Below are 19,006 nucleotides of genomic sequence, written 5' to 3' on the forward strand. Positions count from 1 at the left end.
GAACACAAATAGTTTGAGCTCTGTGTTTAAGGGTGCTTATGACACCTAGTTTTTGTGTTGGGTAGTAGTAAGAGTTTTTGTGCATGTACTTGCCTGTGTGTGTGTGTAGGTTTGCAGTAGACTGAGAAGGAGAGAAACCTGAGGGAAGACGTGACGAGTGTGTGTGTAGGAATGGAAGAGAGTTGTTTTTTTTTTCAATTTCAATGGTGAATTGGATACGTTTGTGTTGTTTGTTCAGGTGGCTAAGGAGTATTTAGTGCTTTGTGGCCATGGGGCCAAATGGCAAAAATATCATCAATATATCCGAGTCAGATCTCGTTGCGCAAAGTCTTCCATATAAAAATTAGCTATGGGGGGGGGGCCCGTGGCTGTACCTTTTTTTTTTTTTTTTGAAGGTAAAAATTGTTTTGCCACACGAAATATCCGGAGTGGAGTATGTGGGCAAAGAGTGATGTCATGTGGAAATATGTTCTGTAGGAGCATAAAAGCATTATTGATTGAGACATTGGTGAAAAGGACAGTTATGTCAAAGCTGACTAATAAATCTTGGTCGTTGAGTATAAATGTTTTTAATTTTGTTTATGAAATGTTGTGTATTTTTTATGTAGGAATGGGAATGACCTACTAATTCCTTGAGTGTGGCTGTTAATTTTTTGGCTAAGTAATTTGGGCTGTCGATTCCTTCAACAATTGGACATAGTGGTGTGTTTGTTTTGTGTATTTTTGACAGGCCGTAAATTCTGGACACATGGGCATAATGAGGTATTAGTTTTTTGGTTGTAGCAGTATAGCAACTAGAACAAGCCATAGAAAAATCTCAATACAAAAAGATTTGGTGAAGTGTTTTTTTTAGCATTCAATAGCAACCTGAACTGTACAAGTCCAGAAGAAAATCTTAGTATGGGAGGACTTTAGCAGGGTTTATTGTAGTTCCCCCCCCTCTTTTTTTTTACCAGTAGAGGTCAGGCTAAGTAAAAGATAATTTAACAGCATGAATTCAATTTAACTTTATAGAGTGCAAGAACATGTAGCTTGTTTTCATATACACATGTATTTTTCTGATGATGACCCCTCTACAGGGATCGAAATGTGAGTTGTTATTTTATTAATAATAAGTAAAATAATCATTTCAACATGTGCGTTTTGTGTCTCTAAATTTGTAAATATGAAGTATATGGTTATTTATATATATCTTTTGATGCTATTACCAGATCCAGCATTCTCAAATCCCATGCCTTCTCCTTCATGTACTGTTTCAAATAAGTATCCTTTTGTAACTGTATCAGTTCCATTTCCACTTTGCCATGTGCACTTTTCTCCCTTCAGTCTGTGATACTTATCTATGTCCAATAGTTCAAGTTCCCATAATTGTTAAGCCTACACTTATCTTAATACCAGCAACTAACAATATAAACAATATATTTTGTGCTGTTGACTCTATCTCATGCCAGATAGCCTCAAATGAACTGTCATCCTCAGTTCAAAAATCCTTCTTAACTTGTAACTTTTGCTGGTTAAGCACTAATACTAATCATCCTGTCCTGTTTCCTCTATATTCATCAGCAAATCTGGGCTGCCCAGAGGCATTACTACATGTGGCCAAACTCAAAACAAGTTAGCCATTCACCACAGTATGCAGTAAACGACAAAAGAAAAAGCTGGCTACCCAATTACAGAGGGTGTCAGGTAGACTAGAGCATTGGCAATTTACTTAGTAGGCATCATTGATTGTTTTTCATTTATCATATGCTTCAGCATAAACTGATTATGTAGCTCAGGTCCTTGATGCAAGCTGAGTGTTTTTTTCCTTCAAGTGCTTTGGTAGTATACTTACTGTTGCACTAGGGCTTGGTAAGTAAATGAGAATATTGGGTAGAATGTGGAATGGAGGCCTTCATGCCATTAAGGATAATTTCAGTTGTTTGCTCCAAGCAGATATTTGGTTCAGATGAGCAGGAATATTAGTCATACCACTGAAGAAAAGAGTAGAAATTTTGGAAGTCATCTCTCCGGGTATATCTGTATTGACAAAGGACATCAGGTTTGAAGTGGTTGGAACATGAGTGTTCTTTGAGAAAGGAGACTTGAATTATGATCTGAATTATTAGGAAAAGAGGTGACTTCTACAATGTATTTGCAAGAATAGCTGGTTAAAAAGAGATCTAAGTCTACGTGTTTTAACTGTCGAAAAATTATTTAATCAACACTGAACTACAGATGTTTCAATTCATGTGTCATGAATCATCATCAGTGTATTACAGTTAAAAATTAAACAATACTGAAGATATATATATAGAGAATGGAATCTTTCCCTGTATACACTTGCATACAACCAAGTAAAAACTGATACTGTTAGGATCAAATGAAGTGTATGAATTTGTGTGCATAATTAAAAAAATAAAATTATATTAAACTGTATAGTTTTCTTAATAATTTCCCAGATTTTTGATGTTAAAAGTAGTCTATCATTAAGGTTGAGATTTAGGTGATGTAGAAGAACATTTGTTAAAGAGATGCTCATATAAATGGGAACATCTGTGTAGTAAATTGGTGTCATTCCAAAGGATCCCTGTATTTAGTATTAGTAATGCCTTTTTCTGCAAGATCTGATTTGTTGTAGGTAATGTCGAACTGATGTTCAGGAGTACATACAGAAACAGATTGGCCTGTTTGTCCAAAGTAGAATAACTGACAATTGCATGGGACAGAATTATACTCCAGTTAGCAGTAGCGATGGAATTTTTACAAGTCAGTGTTCAAACTAATTTTAACTTATGCATCTGAGATCTAGGTCAGAAGTAAAACACTTGACCAAAGACTAGAGACCCTAGATATGAGAGTCCTGAGAAAGATTAGGGGCATGAAGAGATGGCAATGTCATATTAAAAACAAGGATATTAGGAAAGAACTTGACATTGTCAGCATTCAGGAATGCGTTATGGTCTATTGCTAATGGTCACTTAAACAGAATGGGAGAAAGATCAAGATATAGGTGGATTGATATGGTAAAAAGTGCCTTAGAAGATAGAAATATAAGGTCTGATAATGTTAGAGTCTGGTCGTTGGGCTGTCACAGCGCATTGGAGCGTCCCCTCGGTGGTGGATGAGGGAGATGGTTGGTGGCACTACTTTGTAGGCCTCCCAGCTAGGTCCGTGGGACCTGCTAACCAATGACAGCTGTGGTCCTCCATTCATATTGGGGGTTGGATGGTTCTGGCAACCCATTCCATAAAAAAAAAAAAAAAAAAAAATGCTGCTATGTAAAGCATCATGTCTACACAGAAAAGAATTAAAACCCAGGTAGACTCAATATGCCCGGAACGGTGGTGTCAGGGTGATATAGCAGGTCCTGCTGTATCATCAGTCCGTGACTGCTATAAAGAAACTCAGTGCAGAAATTGCTTGAATATTGCTACTTGGAATGTAAGAGGATTGAATAAATGTGGGGAATTGGCTAATGTGATGAGAGAGATGGAGAGATTGAATATTAGTATACTAGGAATAAGTGAAACTTTTTGGAAAGGATCATTAGATTTTGAATCAAAACTTCCAAATGGCAAGATATATAAAATATATACGTCAGGTGGTGAAATATCAAGAAGAGGTGTAACGTTTATTGTTGAAAAGAAAACTAATAAAAACATTATCCATATAATCAAAAAATCAGAGTAATGGCAATTCTAGTGAAATTTAAACCTAGAGATATGCTGATCATTCAAGTATATGCTCCTACAGAACAGAATGAAGAAGCAGAAATAGATATCATGTATGATGAAATAGAATGGTATATAAATTAAGTTGGAGGCAAGAAAGATAGAGTTATTTGTGCTATGGGTGACTGGAATGCAAAAGTTGGATCAGAGAGAACATCTATACACGTGGGTCCATTTGGACTAAGAATTCAGAATGAGAGAAGACAAAAGCTGATCGATTTCTGTAACAAGCACAGTCTCATCATAACTAATACTTATTTTGAGCAAAAATCAACAGCACATTACACATGGGAAAGTCTGGATGGAAGATACAAAAATCAATTAGACTATATTATGGTCAGTAAACGTTACTTCAATGGAATACAGAACTCAAAGGTGATGCCAAGTACTGACTGTTGATCTGATCATAGACTGGTCTTAATGAAGATGAATATTCGCCTGAAAACAATAAAATTTAAAAGAAGTCAACCCCTAAAATGGGATCTGCAAATGGTACAAAGTTCAATAATAAAATCAAAATTCAATGAAAATATTTAAGAACTGCTGTCTGCTCAGTTGCAAAATGAAAATGAACCCTCTCAGTGGAATAAACTACAAGCAGCTATCATAACATCTGCTAAAAACCATATCAATAAACAAGAAGAAAGAAAGAAAAAAACATGGATAACTCAAGAGGTAATCAACCTTATTGATGAAAGAAGAACATGAAAAGAGGAGCAAATAAAGATGAAGGGTTAAGATATAAAACTTTGGATAAAAGAATCAAACAGTTATGTAAAAGATTGAAAAAAACTGGATAAATAGGCAGTGCACTGAGATAGAAGAATTATAAAATAGGAACATAACCAGAGGAGCATTCCTGAAAATGAAAGAACTTAATGGAAAAGCAAAATGTACACAGTCTGATAACATCAAGGACAAAGATGAAAACATACTCATTGATAAGGAAAAGATAAATGGAAGATGGGTGGAGTGCTTATCAGACCTCTGTGATTTAGTTATCGTATGGCTTGTATACATGAGTTAAAAGACAATAAGATATAATACACATGAGTATAGATAAGATACACATATATGATTAAAAAAAAAAAAGTCTGCATTCAGGCAAATACTAATATGAAATTTATGACAAGCATCAGACAGAAGATTAGTCATATTTTAACATTTAGGATTTTGATCCAGTTGATCACCTCTGGGGATAGGTCAAAGATATCCTTAAAGTCACCTGGATATGCTGTCAGCTCGCATTCCTGAGGGGTTGACTAAATGGTTTGGGTCTCGGCTCCACAGGGATAGTGGGGATTTGGTATCTTGCCCGACTTTGAAAATAAGTCTCCACATACACCATGGCCTGTACAAATCCTGTTAGCCGCCCCTGGGCAGGTCAAATCCAGATGGTTTTTGGAAGATGTTTATGTGATTGCGAACTTCAGGTGATACTGCTTGGGACCACAGTACATCCCACCTACTCACCATACTGTCATTCTGGCTAAGAAGATTACGGGCTGTTTTTATGGTAGCTCTTCTGGATTTTAGTCTATTGGATAAAGCATCTGGAATAAATTCATGTATTGGGAGATTTTGATTATTTAAAATTCTTTTATATTCACGGAGCAAGGCTTCCTGTCGTCACAGTTCCGGAGGAGCAATATGGCTCAAAGTGGGGAGCCATTGTAAGGGTGTACTCCTAACGCAACCTTTATTAAATGCAGAGTGGAGTTAAGTTGAGTATCTAGTTTATTGACATGGTAACTATTGAGCCAGACAGGAGCACCATACTCTGCTGCACTGTAAACTAGACCCATTGCAGTGCACCACAGAGTTGTGGCACTTGATCCCCATATAGTACCGCAAAGCTTCTGAACTATGTTATTTCTGGTGCGAACTTTAGCAGCGATATTAATCATATGCTGATTATATGTCAGAGTTATTCCCAGATATTTAGGTGTCAGATTAAACGAAATTAATGTTCCATCAGCATATATCTCTGGTTTTTGATTTATAAGACTGTTATTCAGGTGAAAGCAAGAACATCTGGTTTTATCAGAATTTGGTTGTTAATCTCCATTTTTTATAGAACTGCCATAAAGCCGACAGATCATTTGTCAATGTTTCTTCAGTTGTTTTGATCGACTTGTCGCTGATCGCCAAAGCTAGATTATCTGCATATGCAAACTTCCTGCTGGCTGTTTCAGGAATATCTGTGATGTAAAGGCTAAAAAGCAGTGGTGTGAGCACTGAGCCCTGAGGTAATCCATTCTTAAGCACTCTCTGTTTACTGATGCTTCCTCTGGTGACTACCCTGAAATATCGATCACACAGTAAGTTGTTTAGGAGATGACCCAGTATTTTACATGGGATGACTTTAAGAAATTTATATATGAGTCCCTCCCTCCAAACAATATCGTAAGCCACTGTTAAGTCAATAAAGACTGCAGTAGTCTTCAGGCATGTTTGAAATCCTGCTTCAATATAGGTTGTTAAGCTGAGAACTTGATCTGTGCAGCTGCAATCTCTTCTGAACCCTGCTTGTTCTATTGGGACACGCTCCAAAATTTTATCACTGATCCTGTTCAATATTAGTCTCTCCAACAATTTGTAGGTTGCACGTAAAAGGGCTATGGGGCAATAGCTTTCAGTTCTGTCTGCTGGCTTACCTGGTTTTAACACAGCAATGATTTTTTGTCCTTTTAAATTCTTTAGGAATGCAGCCACTTTCAAGTATATCATTAAAGAACTTAGCCAGCCACGATCTTGCATAAGGTTCACAGTGTGTCAGGAATTCATTATGAACATTGTCAAATCCAGGACCCTTCCCCATTTTGATATTTTGAAGCACTGAAGATATTTCCTCACGGGGAAAAAGGCAAAGAGAATTGTTGATTCTTTTGAGTTACAGGCTTCATAGCCTTTAGTTTGCGTTTTACCTCTTTGGTATGTTCTTTATCTATCGGGACCCTAGAAAGCGAAACAATATGAGCAGCTATCTGATTCGGATCGACAAGAGGAGATTTCTTTGGTAGAGGGGCTTGAACAACCAAGCTTTTTAAGTAGCTACCAGGCTTTTCTACTAGAGTGTTTGAAATCTATGTTTTCAGTTATTTGAATCCACTTTTCCCTACGAGCAACATTGAGACTATGGAGCAGTTCTTCTCCTATCTCAGGATCCTTACTTTCAAGGAATTCCTGATACAGGGATTTGCTTTCATTGGTCCATCCAGGCGCATATTCTTTTCTGTAGCCTCGAGGAATGTGTATTTTTGCCACTGCTATAACTACTACTCCAGTGAACCGTGTATAGTTTTTGTAAGTTCGGGGAATTCTTCTAAGCCGTGCGTCTAGATCCACAGTGAAGTTTTCCCAGTCGACTTTTTGGAAATACCAAAGACCTCTATGGTGATAATGGTAACATGTTAGATGATTCATGACACCTTAAGTTAAACGTAACAACAGATACCACTCTACCCACAAGAAAGAAGGTAGAACAAGCAATCAAGAATCTTCCTAATAATAAATTCCCTGGGTGTGATAATATTCTGGCTGAGCTGTTGAAAGCTTTGATTGGCAATAATAACAGCTATTTAGTAGAATCCATTCAGGACATCTATAAAACAATACAATTACCTGAAGTTTTTACAACATCTGTCTGCATACCAATTCCAAAGAAACATAATGCACAAAATTGTGACGATTACAGAACTGTGAGCCTAATATCCCATGCATCTAAAATTATTTTAACCATTGTTAATAAACAAATTGAAAGAGCCATAAGCAGTGAATTGAGTGAACAACAGAAAGGCTTCAGAAGAGTAATGGGAACCATTAATGCTATCATGGAACTAAAAATACTAATAGAAAGATCACTTGAAAGAAATAGGAACATTTACGTATGCTTCATAGACTTTCAGAAGGCTTGTGACCGGGTAAAACATAATAAAATGTTCAACATATTAGATAAATTAAACGTAGAAGATCATGTACATAAGATTATAAAAATGATTTACACCAAACAGAAAATGCAGCTGTTTAACAATGAGACTTCTGTAGTGAAAATAAAGAGAGGAGTTAGACGAGGTTATATCCTTTCACCAAATCTATTTAATATCTATAATGAGACAGTGATGAAAAAGATTGAAAAACAAAAAATAGGAATTAGTATCAATGGTATAAAATACAACAATCTTAGATATGCTGATGATGCCATTCTAATAGCAGAAAACAGAAACAAATTAATCAAATTACTGCATCTACTAATTGGAGAAGGTAAAGAATTTGGATTAGATATAAATGCAAAAAAGACTAAATTTATGAAAATCTCAAAAGAAAGCAGATCCGAGCCAGAAATATTCATAAACAATATGAAAATTGAACATACAACAGAATACAAATATTCAGGCACCCACTTTACTGCAGATGGAAAGCAAAATAAAGAAATAAAAATAAGAACAGCCATAGCTAAAGATGCATTCTGGGAAAATAAAGATCTGCTCAGAAGTTCTGTGAGTATCGAGACAAAGAAAAGAATGATAAAAACATTAGTGTGGCCAATTTTCACATATGGAAGTGAGACCTGGATATTCAAGAAGAGAGTAAGGCAACAAATAATGGCCTTTGGAATGTGGTGCTATAGGAGAGTTCTGAAAATCCCATGGACAGAACACGTGACAAATGCATATGTCCTACAGAGATCTTTATTACAGGAAATGATCCAGAGAAAGATGAGATTGGCAGGACATGTACTGAGAGGTTCAGCAGGACAGAGGATACTAACAGTTTTAGAAGGAAAAATTATGGGAAATGGATCAAGAGGCAAAAATGAAGGACATGGCTTGAAGATATGAGATCATTAACAGGATCACATGGCTATGCAGAAACAAAAAAGAAAGCCACCAACAGAGAGAACTGGAAGGATGTGGTGCTGCACCCTCTCACTGAGGAAGCTACATGAAGAAGAAGAAATGTTGGAATCTTGACAGGTAACAGACTGATTTGGAGGAACATTGTAGATAGGAAGTTAGTAATAATGTAAATTTTTCATGTAGTACTATCATATCCTGTACATCCCTTGAGGGTACATGTCAGGAATTTGATGATGATGATGACTTTGCTGTACTGTGATTGCTTACAATGAGATTCCTTTCTCTTTATACCATACCTTCATTGTTGTTTAATTTTTAATTTCCAACTGTAATACAATGATGATGGTTCAGGTGGCAGATTAGGGAATGCTTCCCAGAAATGGGTGGTTGGAGAAAAATGAAATACCTCCCGTGGACCAACAGGTATGCAGGAATAGCAAGCCAGCTGCCTTAATTGCCTAAAATCTTTAAAGATGAATTAGCCAGCAAATAGAAGCAGAAATAATGCTATCGCATACAGGAGAGCCGACGCGGCTAACTCAAGCCCACATAGAGTAGGCAAGAAGACAGCTATGTGGAATGCAAACTACATATATAATATTTCAACCATCAGCATCAGAACATTGTACAAACCTGGCAAATTAAAACTGTTAGAGAATGCTTACTGCTTAAATGAGAAATAGTGGGAGCTGCAGAAAGTCACTAGACAGGCAAGGGAAAAAGCTACATAAAAAATGCAAGCATATTTTACTCAGGAAGGAAAAGATAACCATCACAGAGAAGGTGTAGCACTAATCATTAAAAAATTGCTCTTAAACTCAATAGTTGATGTAAGACCAATTTCCTCTAGAATCATCTCAGTAAGATTCAAAGCAAAAGAAAAAGGAATATATATAAAAATAATAAAGTTTATGCCCCACACCAATCACATGACGAGGAGGAATATAGCCAATTTCTTGAACAACTGCAAGAAGAAATCAGGAGAACAAGTACAAGAGATATCCTGATTATTATGGGAGATGCAAAGATCGATCAGTACTCTGAGGATAAAGCAGAAGTAATGGGAAAATTTGGTCATAGAGGATGAATGAGAGAGGAGAGGATTTGATTAATTTTTGCAAAATAAATCAACTGTTAATCACAAATACCTTATTCTACGACAGGCCACAACACAAATACACCTGGAAATCACCAAACAATGAAATCAAAAACTGTATGGACTATATAATTGTTAATAGGAAATGGAAACATTCCTTCCAAAATGTCAAAACATTAAAAAAGATTGACATAGTTACAGACCATGAACTACTATCAGCCAAACTAAAAATCAGTTTCTAAAGAAAGAGAATAAACCACCAAAAACAAAAGAAGATAGACATCTCAAAAACTCAGTGATAGCTTGACAAGATCTAACTATCAGAGAACATTAAAAGAAAAATTAAATAATCTTGCTTTAGGTACGCTCTCGGAGTCTCGGAAAAAAGGTAAAGAAACAGCAACAAAACACCTGGGCTAAGACAAGAATAAATAAAGATTGGCTTACACCAGAGATTTTGGACTTATGGGAATAAAAAAGAATATCCAAAACTAACCTCTCAAAAGAAGATAATGAAGAAAATAGAATATTATACAAAAATTTGAAAAAAGAAATAGACAAAAAATGCAGATTAGCAAAAATCACATCTTTAGAAGAAAAAGCAGGAATATGTGAAGAAGCATACAAAAAAACATGACTCCAAGACCATTTATGAAATAGTTAAAGAGATAACTAGAACATACTCACCCAACCCAGTTTCAATATTGCAAAAAGATGTGATTTTTGCTAATCTGCACTTTTTGTTTATTGGACACTAATCATTTTAAAGAAACTTTGCTGCTGAAGAAAACGTAGATTAAGATGCCTTCAACCCAGAAGAAACTTCTGACACAAAAGACATAGAGCAAGCAAACAAATGAAAAATAATAAAGCACCAGGCATAGACAACATTCAAAAAGAACTTCTAGAAAAAGGGGGAGAAAGCATAATAAGGGAACTGTTCAACAAAATACTAAAGAAAGGAAATTTACCAACAGAATGGAGAACAGGCCAGATCATGACTAAACAAACACATGTAATAACCACAGTAATAAGTTTTAATAAATATTTAATACTTATTAAAACTTATTACTGTGGTTATTACGTGTTTTTGTTTAGTCATGAATTCTCCACAGGTTTCATTGTACAATAAGGCCAGATCATACCCATCCACAAAAAAAGGAGATGTCAGATCCTGCACTAACTGAAGTGCAGGACCTGACATATATATAAAATATTCATCAGGATTCTTTAAAACAGAGTTAAACATTCCTATGAAGAACAGATGGAAGAAGAGCATGTGTAGAATTTTGAAATAGCAGAAGCACAATAGATGCAATTCTCACATTAAACAGATTAGCAGATCTTATGAGAGACAAAAATAAAAACTCTACTGCTGTTTTATCGACTTCAAACAAGCTTTTGACTCAATAAACAGAAGCAAACTCATTAAAATTCTAGAAAACAGAGCATTTGACAAATACCTATTAAATTGTATCAAGAATTACTATTCCAAAACACAAGCAATAGTGAATTATGAAAACATAGAAACAGATTAAATAGCAATTAAAAAAGAAGTTATGCAAGGCTGTCCATCACCATATTTGTTCAACCTTAACCTAAAAGAAGTAGTAGACGAAGGGCTACAGATGTGTGAAGGCATAACTGTAAATGGAAGAAATATAACACATTTAAAGTATGCTGATGACATATTTATCACTACAAACAGTCAAGAAAAATTAGAAAATATTCCCACCAAGCTACATCAGACAAATAACAAATATGATATGAAAATCAATTTTAGTAAAACAAAACTAAAGGAAGAAAAAGGGAAGCAATCCAAATGAAAATAGGAAACAATAATATAGAATAAGTAAAGCAGTTCAGTTACCTAGAATCAATGAAGATCTAGGCTATTTTGAAACATCAAACACAGAATCAATAATGGATGGATAACAGTCGGCAGACTATAAAAAATTATTATTATTATTCAGGCCTCAATGGAGTCAATACTCATCGTGGGAGGTCCTTTCTAAGAAAAACAAGTCTATCTAGACTCATCGAGAGAGGTCCCTCCTAGGAAACACAAAGGCTATCTTACCACTCCTTAAACGCATTGACCATTCCCGCTCTCACCACTCTATCAGGCGATGCATTCCATGGTTCAACCACCCTCCATGCAAAGAAACCACTCCTCACCCTCTTTCTCACAGTTTCCTTTCATAACTTCCAGGGATGGCCCCTTGTCATAATTCCTTCCCGCTGTTCGACCAAGCGAAAGAACTCCCCAGTGTCAACCCTGTAACCACCTCTCAACAGTTTAAAAGTCTCAATCATATCACGTCACCTCTCTTCTATCCACCAAACTCTGCAGCCCTTACTCCCTCAGCGGATCCTCATAATTTACATTGTACAGTCCTGACACCATTTTTGTTATCTGCCTTTGTACCCTTTCCACAGTTAATTTATCCCCTTCAAATCCTGGGGAACAAATCTGAGAACAATAGTCTAAGTGTGGTCTGATCAGAGTCTTATACAACGAAATGATAACCATTTTATCTCTGCAGGTCAGTGTCCTTCTCATCATTGCAGCAATCTTCTGTGTTACCTTCACTACCTATGCAATATGTCCCCTAAATTTCAAGTTTCTATCAATCATCAACCCAAGATCTCTTGTCTCCCCTACTTCCTCCAGTTTAACTCCTCCCATAGAGTATGCAGCATCTCATCGATGTGTCCCAAACCTCAAGACCTTACATTTTGCTGCATTAAACTGACATCCCCATTCATTTGCCCATCTATCTAGCTTATTCAAATCCTCTTGCAGGGCTACACATCTGCACTATTACTAATAACCCTTCCCAGCTTCATATCATCCGCAAACAACCGAATATCCCCTTGCAATCCATGGACAATGTCATTGATATAAAGGTTAAACAATATAGGTCCCAGTACTGAGCCCTGTGGAACCCCACTTGTAACCTTCTGCCGCTTTGATATTGCTCCATCATATACAACTCTCTGATACCTTCCGGACAGCCAATCCTGAATCCAGTTGACCAATCTGACATCCAGACCCATGTGCTGCAACTTGAATTTCAGCTTATCATGTGGCACCCTGTCAAATGCCTTTGCTAAATCTAGGAAAATGGCAGTATATGCCTTTCCCTCATCTAATGCTCTTGTAACTTTATCATAAAAAGCTAGCATATTGCTTAAACAAGAGCACCCCTTCACAAATCCTTGTTGACTCTCACAGATAACATTACCCTAATGTGCCCAATGCTGTATATGGTCCCTCACTACTTTCTCGAAGATCTTACTAACTACTGATGACACACAAACTGGCCTATAATTAGACACTTCCAGTCTGTTACCGCCCTTATGCAATGGCACTATCTTACCTTCATTCCATTCCATGGGCACCTTTCCTGCAGCCAGACTTTCATTGAAAATCCAGGTCAAAGGCACTGTCAGTTCCTTAGCACATTCTCTCAAAACTCTTGGTGAAATACCAATCCCACAGCCTTGCTAACATCAAGAGTACTCAGTATGTGGAACACACTCTCCTCCTTAACCTCGAACTGCCCTATCCCTCTAGTATTCAAATTGACTCCTCCAGGATGAAATACTCCAATAAAGTGTTCATTGAACAATTCCACTGTGTCCTCTGAATCAGTCACTCTACTCCCATTTTTATCCCACAATGTCATTCTTCCACAGTCATTTCTCCTCCTACTGGCCACATAGCTAAAGAATTCCCTAGGATTTTCCTTGGATCTATGGAACAATAAAAGATTAAGCAAAGAACTCAAAGATATATATATATATATATATAAAACAATTCCCACAGTACTCTGGCTCACAATTCTAGATCTTTAGAAAAAAGACATGGATGAACTCAATGCTTTTGAAATGAAATGCCAAAAAAAAAATCGATGGAACAAACTGGACAGAAAGAAAAACAAATGAAAAAGTCTGAGAAGAACTTAATTTTAAAGAAACAATAATTACAGCACTAAAAAAGAGCCAACTAAGCTGGTTTGGATATGTTTCAAGAATGAACCCAGAAAGCCTACCAAACATATTATTAAATGGTAGAATTGAAGGACAGCCAAGCAGAGGATGACCAAAAAAAAAATGGATTGACAGCATTGAAGAAAGCACCCAATTAAACTCCATAATAGAACTTGATAAAAAGACAGCAGACAGAAAGAAATGACAACAATTCGTCTTTCAGGAACTCAACCTGCCATGAGCGGAAGAGAAGAATAGGAATACAACGATGATGGTTCAGGATCTACAAATTGAAATGTCTGTAATTTAGTTGATCTTAACTAAATAATTTTTCAACTGTCTACATGTAACCGTAGTTTATTTATTGTTTATAGCAGAGATTTCTGCATCTCATCCAGCTTGGTCAGTGGATGAGATCTTTATCCTTTTACTATCCTTGTCTGTGGTAGGATTTTCTTTTACCATTATGATTTATCTTGCTTGCCTCCTCCCTGGAGTGCATTATCTGTACTGTATTGGTAGAACTGTACTCCAGGGAGGGGGGGGATAAGATTAAAGATCTGAAGGGTTGATTGCGAATCCTGGAGTTCAAAGGCACATTGCAAGAATTATGAGTGCAATACAGTGTATTGCTGCTAATAAGATTGATACTGACAGGTAGAGATGAGGTAAACTTCTGTAGAATGCCTTAATCACATGATATGTCTATTTTGCCTAAAATTTGGTTCCTAAGTTTTAGCAGTGATGACAACACTGTGGTGGAGAGGTTTCAGAAAGACAAATAACTATTGCAGTATCAGGATTCTGAAGTATTGTTATTAGGAGAATTAAGGTGATGGAAGGGATGGGAAAGTGCAATACATAGCCACTCCCACTCAAATGCCAACATCACCTTCTCGTGGTCCATCCTATTCTAAAAGTACAAACGAGGCACTGGCAACCGAATATGGGCAGTATAATCCTAACAGAATAAATGCTGTTAGATCTGCCTGTCCAGAGGTATTAGGTAGCCGCCCTACCACTGGACTTACCCAGTGACAGGCTAATAACCTGCATGGGGAAATTCAGTGTACTTTCAAGTCTTATCCAAGGAAAAGCCAGATAGGTTATCAGGGAAAAGACTAGAATTCAGGAGAAGGCAAATGAAATTGGAAAAAGGAACACAATGAAGATTGTAACATGAAATGTGAGAAGCATCACATACAAAGAAGAGGAACTTGATAAACAACTAAGCTAACATAAAGATATGTATAGTAACAGAAACAAAGAAAAAACAAAAGGTACAAAAGAAACAAACAACTATATACAAATTACAGCGGGGTAACAAAAGAAGAAAGAGCAAAAGCAGGTATAATGATTAAGGTACATAAATCTCTAAAGAACAATATTGTATATTATAACTATTTGAGCAAAAGACTAATAGAAATTAGACTCAAGACATTAAGAGGCCACATAACAATAATCTGTGCATATGCACCAGAACAGGCAAAAGAAGAAGACAATATTTTATTTTATAAAGAATTACAGAATGCGAAACATAAAAAAAAAAACGATTATTTACTACTAGCAGGAGATGTAAATACCAGAATAGAAAACAAAAAATACAATACAAACATAGGTAAATTTGGCAAAGATACATGTAATCAAAATGGTCGCAGACTGCAAGATTTTGTCATTTATAATAATATGAGAATAATGAATTCAGTGTTTAAACACAAGGAAATATATAAATATACTTGGTCAGCCATAGGATGCAAATCAGTAATTGACTATGGTATCGCAAATTTTAAATTAGCGGAGTTAATTTTAGACGTAAGAGCATATCGAGGCTTTGAATTAAACTGATCATTATATGGTATCAGCAAAAATTCAATTAAACCAAAGTGGCTGAAAATACATAAAATTTTAAATTCTTATCAACCGAGTTACAAAATTTCTTCATTACAGGATCACCATGTTAGGCAATAATATCAAAAATGCACCAACTTAAAAACAGAAACCACAAATGAACCAAGTGACATAAAAGAGGAATGGGAAAATTTGAAATACGTTTCACAGAAGCAGTAACAGAAAGCAAATGGATTAAAAAAAAAGAGGATTACAAGACTGGAACAAAGAAATAGAAAATATAATAAAAATAAAAAAGGACAATTATTAACAGAAATAGCTAAATTCCAAAACATTAGAAGCAAAAATAGAGTATAAAAGAAACAGTGCAATTGCAAAACTAGAAGTAAGGAAAAAATATAGATGGAATAATTTCGTAACAGAACTAGAAAAGGATATATTTAAGCCACAACCCAAAACCTATAAAGTAATAAAATACATGAAGAAAGAAATAAAAGAAAAGATAGATTTCCAAAATCTCTGGACAGATGAGAGCAATGAAATAAAAATTACCTAACAGAAAATATAATGTTAGAAGTGAAAAATACAATAAAGAAGATGAAAAATAGGAAAACATCAGGAGAAGACTATAAATATAGAACTATACAAAAATGCAGGTGAAAAATTTTATGAAAGACTTCTGAAATTTTTAATATGGTTTGGATGTCTGGAAAACTGCTAACTTTGAAAAAAAACATTGGTTATCCCAATCTATAAAAAAGGAAGTAAAGACGATTGCAATAACTATAGGGGAATTAGTCTGCTAAATACAGGATATAAAATATATGCAGAAATATTAAAAGAGAAGCTAAACCATATTGTAGAGGACAAATTACTAGAAGAACAAAACAGTTTCCGAAAAGGCTGATCCTGCATAGATCCAATTTTTACTCCAAACTTATTAATAGAAAAGAGAAGAGAATTTCAAAAAGAAACACACATGGCCTTTATTGATTATGAAAACGCCTTTGACAAAATTAGTAGACAAAATTTGTTTAAAATATTAACCGATTTAAATATACCAAACCAACGTTTACAATCCATTCAAAAAAAAAATATATATATACAGGAAATAAAATAGCAGTTAAATTAGAGCACATCTCAGAATGGAAAGATATATCAAGAGTGCAACAAGGATGTACTCTATAACTTCTGCTTTTCAATATTATTATTACCACGGGCTACTCCAGGAGTCCTTAGACTCATCGAGGGAAGCCCTAAACATCATGTTCACACAGCTGTTCAATATTCTCACAGTATCTATCATACCTTGCCTTGAACTCGCTCACTGTCATAGCACCCACAACAGACTTTGGCAGCTTATTCCACTCATTTACCACTCTAAAAGTAAAGAACCCAGCTCTAACACCCCTGCTAACCATGCTCTTGCCCAGCTTCCATGGGTGTCCCCTAGTTCTCCCACCACCAGTCCTGATCTCAAAAATATCATCTGAATTAATCCTGTAGAATCCTTTTAGCAATTTGAATGTCTCAATCATATCTCCCCTTTTCCGCCTATCAACTAGTTTCTGCAACCCACAAATCTTCAACCTGTTCTCATATGGTTCATTCCATAGACCTGCTATCATCTTAGTCACTCGCCTCTGGATCCTCTCAACCTCCTCCCCATCAAGAAGGAACCGAGGTGACCAAATATATATATATATATATATATATATAAAATTATAACAATCTGGAAACAGTATAACCCATTTGGTATGCAAATAATCCCACAAATGAAGATAGATACACTACTATTTGCAGATGATCAAATAGTATTAGTTACATAAAAATAAAAACAAGCACTTCTCTAATTTTGAAAAATAGTTGCATTTCATACAATTACATTGAATTATAAAATGGCTACATTGGAAGCTATGTAGATATCAGCTCCGAGGAAGCAACTTTCATCATAACAGAGGTTCTACCTGTATTAGTAATATCCTTAATTACTACAGCTTAGCTGTTCTCCATAGCTCAGTCGGTATAGATGGAGCCCTTTAGTCAGAAAGACCTGGGTTTAATTTCTGTTCATGACCTCAGGAATCGTTATCAGGTCTTTTCGATTAAAGGTGAGTTAGCAAATCTCATATGGAGGTGGAGAGTTTTTTCTACATAAAACTTAGGTTTTTTCATAGTTGAAAACAGGCAAACCAGTTCCATGCACACACACACATCTACAGACAAATACTGTAGGACAAAGAAGGCAATTGAAATCCACCTTGTTCCATAATCATTATTCCCTAATAAAGTAGCATATTGCTATCTCACCAGCCATAAGGTTGAGGAGAGAAGCTGTTCTCAGATTGTTGGCAAATTCAAAATAACTTCTACGAAAGTTAATTCATATCAAAGTTGTACTATTTGTTTTCTGCAATTTCCATTCTCTTCAGCTACTAATTGGCCTGTCAGTTCAAACAACTTTGTGGTCTGCCATTTAAGCATTGGTCCTGAAGATTTATTAAATATTTCCATGTTTCATTATAACTAAAATTAAATAATGCATATATTTGATTTTTTTTTTTTTTTTTTGTCAACAGAGGAAATGTTTTTCTTTGCATACAAGTATTCATTTTTTGCCTGTAACTTTATTTTTCTCATTTAAATGTGTGTGTTTATTAGAATGGGAGCTACATTGTTTGTCCAGCCCCTTGACCTGATAAAAAACAGAATGCAGCTTAGTGGTGAGTATTGAACATTATAATGTTATTATTTCATGGTGTTTTTTATATATTATTATTTCATTTTCCATATCATATCAGTACATAAACTCCTACCTATACCGATGGACTGTCATTTTGTCTATCTGTTCATGTAACAAAACCATCTTAGCTGAATAGATTTTGATGAAATTTGGCATTACATTACTAAATTTATTGAGCCATTGTAGTTCCTATTTCTCATTACTAACTACTAAGAGATTACTTGAAATATCATGTGGAAGGGAAGGGGATGGAGGACAGGATTTGAGGCTGCTAGATCTAATAGCATCTGATGCACTCATAGCAAAGGTAGTCACTCTGCCTGAGATTAAGAAGGATAATGCAGTCTTGTTTTGGAAGGTTGCTAAACATGTTGAATTTTCAGTTAAGAAGGGAATACATGGAGAACTATAGTGCTGATGATTGACAGATGTAGGAGGCAGCTTGGAACATGCTGAGCTACAAGAAACTCCAAGGAGAGGATGTTAATAGTGCATGGGAAATTGATGGTGGGGGATTGTGTGAGTTAAATGAATGAGCAGCATCATTAAGCAATTTTTTTTGTTGTTGTTGTCCTCGCTCATGAAAGATTATTATTTTGCAAACCTATAGTATATTACCGTGGTGGGCTAAGGATTTTTTTTTTTCTATTTTTATCAATTTTATATATTTTTTGTATTTTAAATTTATTTTTTACATAGTCCAGAAACTCTGCTCTAGAGACCAAACAAGAGCAAGGCCTGACTGACCATA

At 35.6% G+C, this 19,006-nt stretch overlaps 1 protein-coding gene across 1 annotated transcript in view; it reads left to right on the forward strand.

Annotated features, from left to right (window-relative positions):
• Positions 1-19,006, forward strand: part of LOC150107757 (mitochondrial 2-oxoglutarate/malate carrier protein) — a 221,365-nt gene that overhangs the window by 19,594 nt on the left and 182,765 nt on the right. Inside the window, exon 2 of the mRNA XM_090391516.1 lies at positions 18,174-18,235. Within this exon, the coding sequence (XP_090247642.1) occupies positions 18,174-18,235 (62 nt within the window). The remainder of the gene's footprint in view (positions 1-18,173; positions 18,236-19,006) is intronic.

The sequence above is a fragment of the Typopeltis vanoorti genome, chromosome 4 (assembly GCF_054136105.1).
Source record: "Typopeltis vanoorti isolate ZY-2024b chromosome 4, IOZ_Tvanoo_1.0, whole genome shotgun sequence".
In the NCBI taxonomy this organism is placed as follows: Eukaryota; Metazoa; Arthropoda; class Arachnida; order Uropygi; family Thelyphonidae; genus Typopeltis; species Typopeltis vanoorti.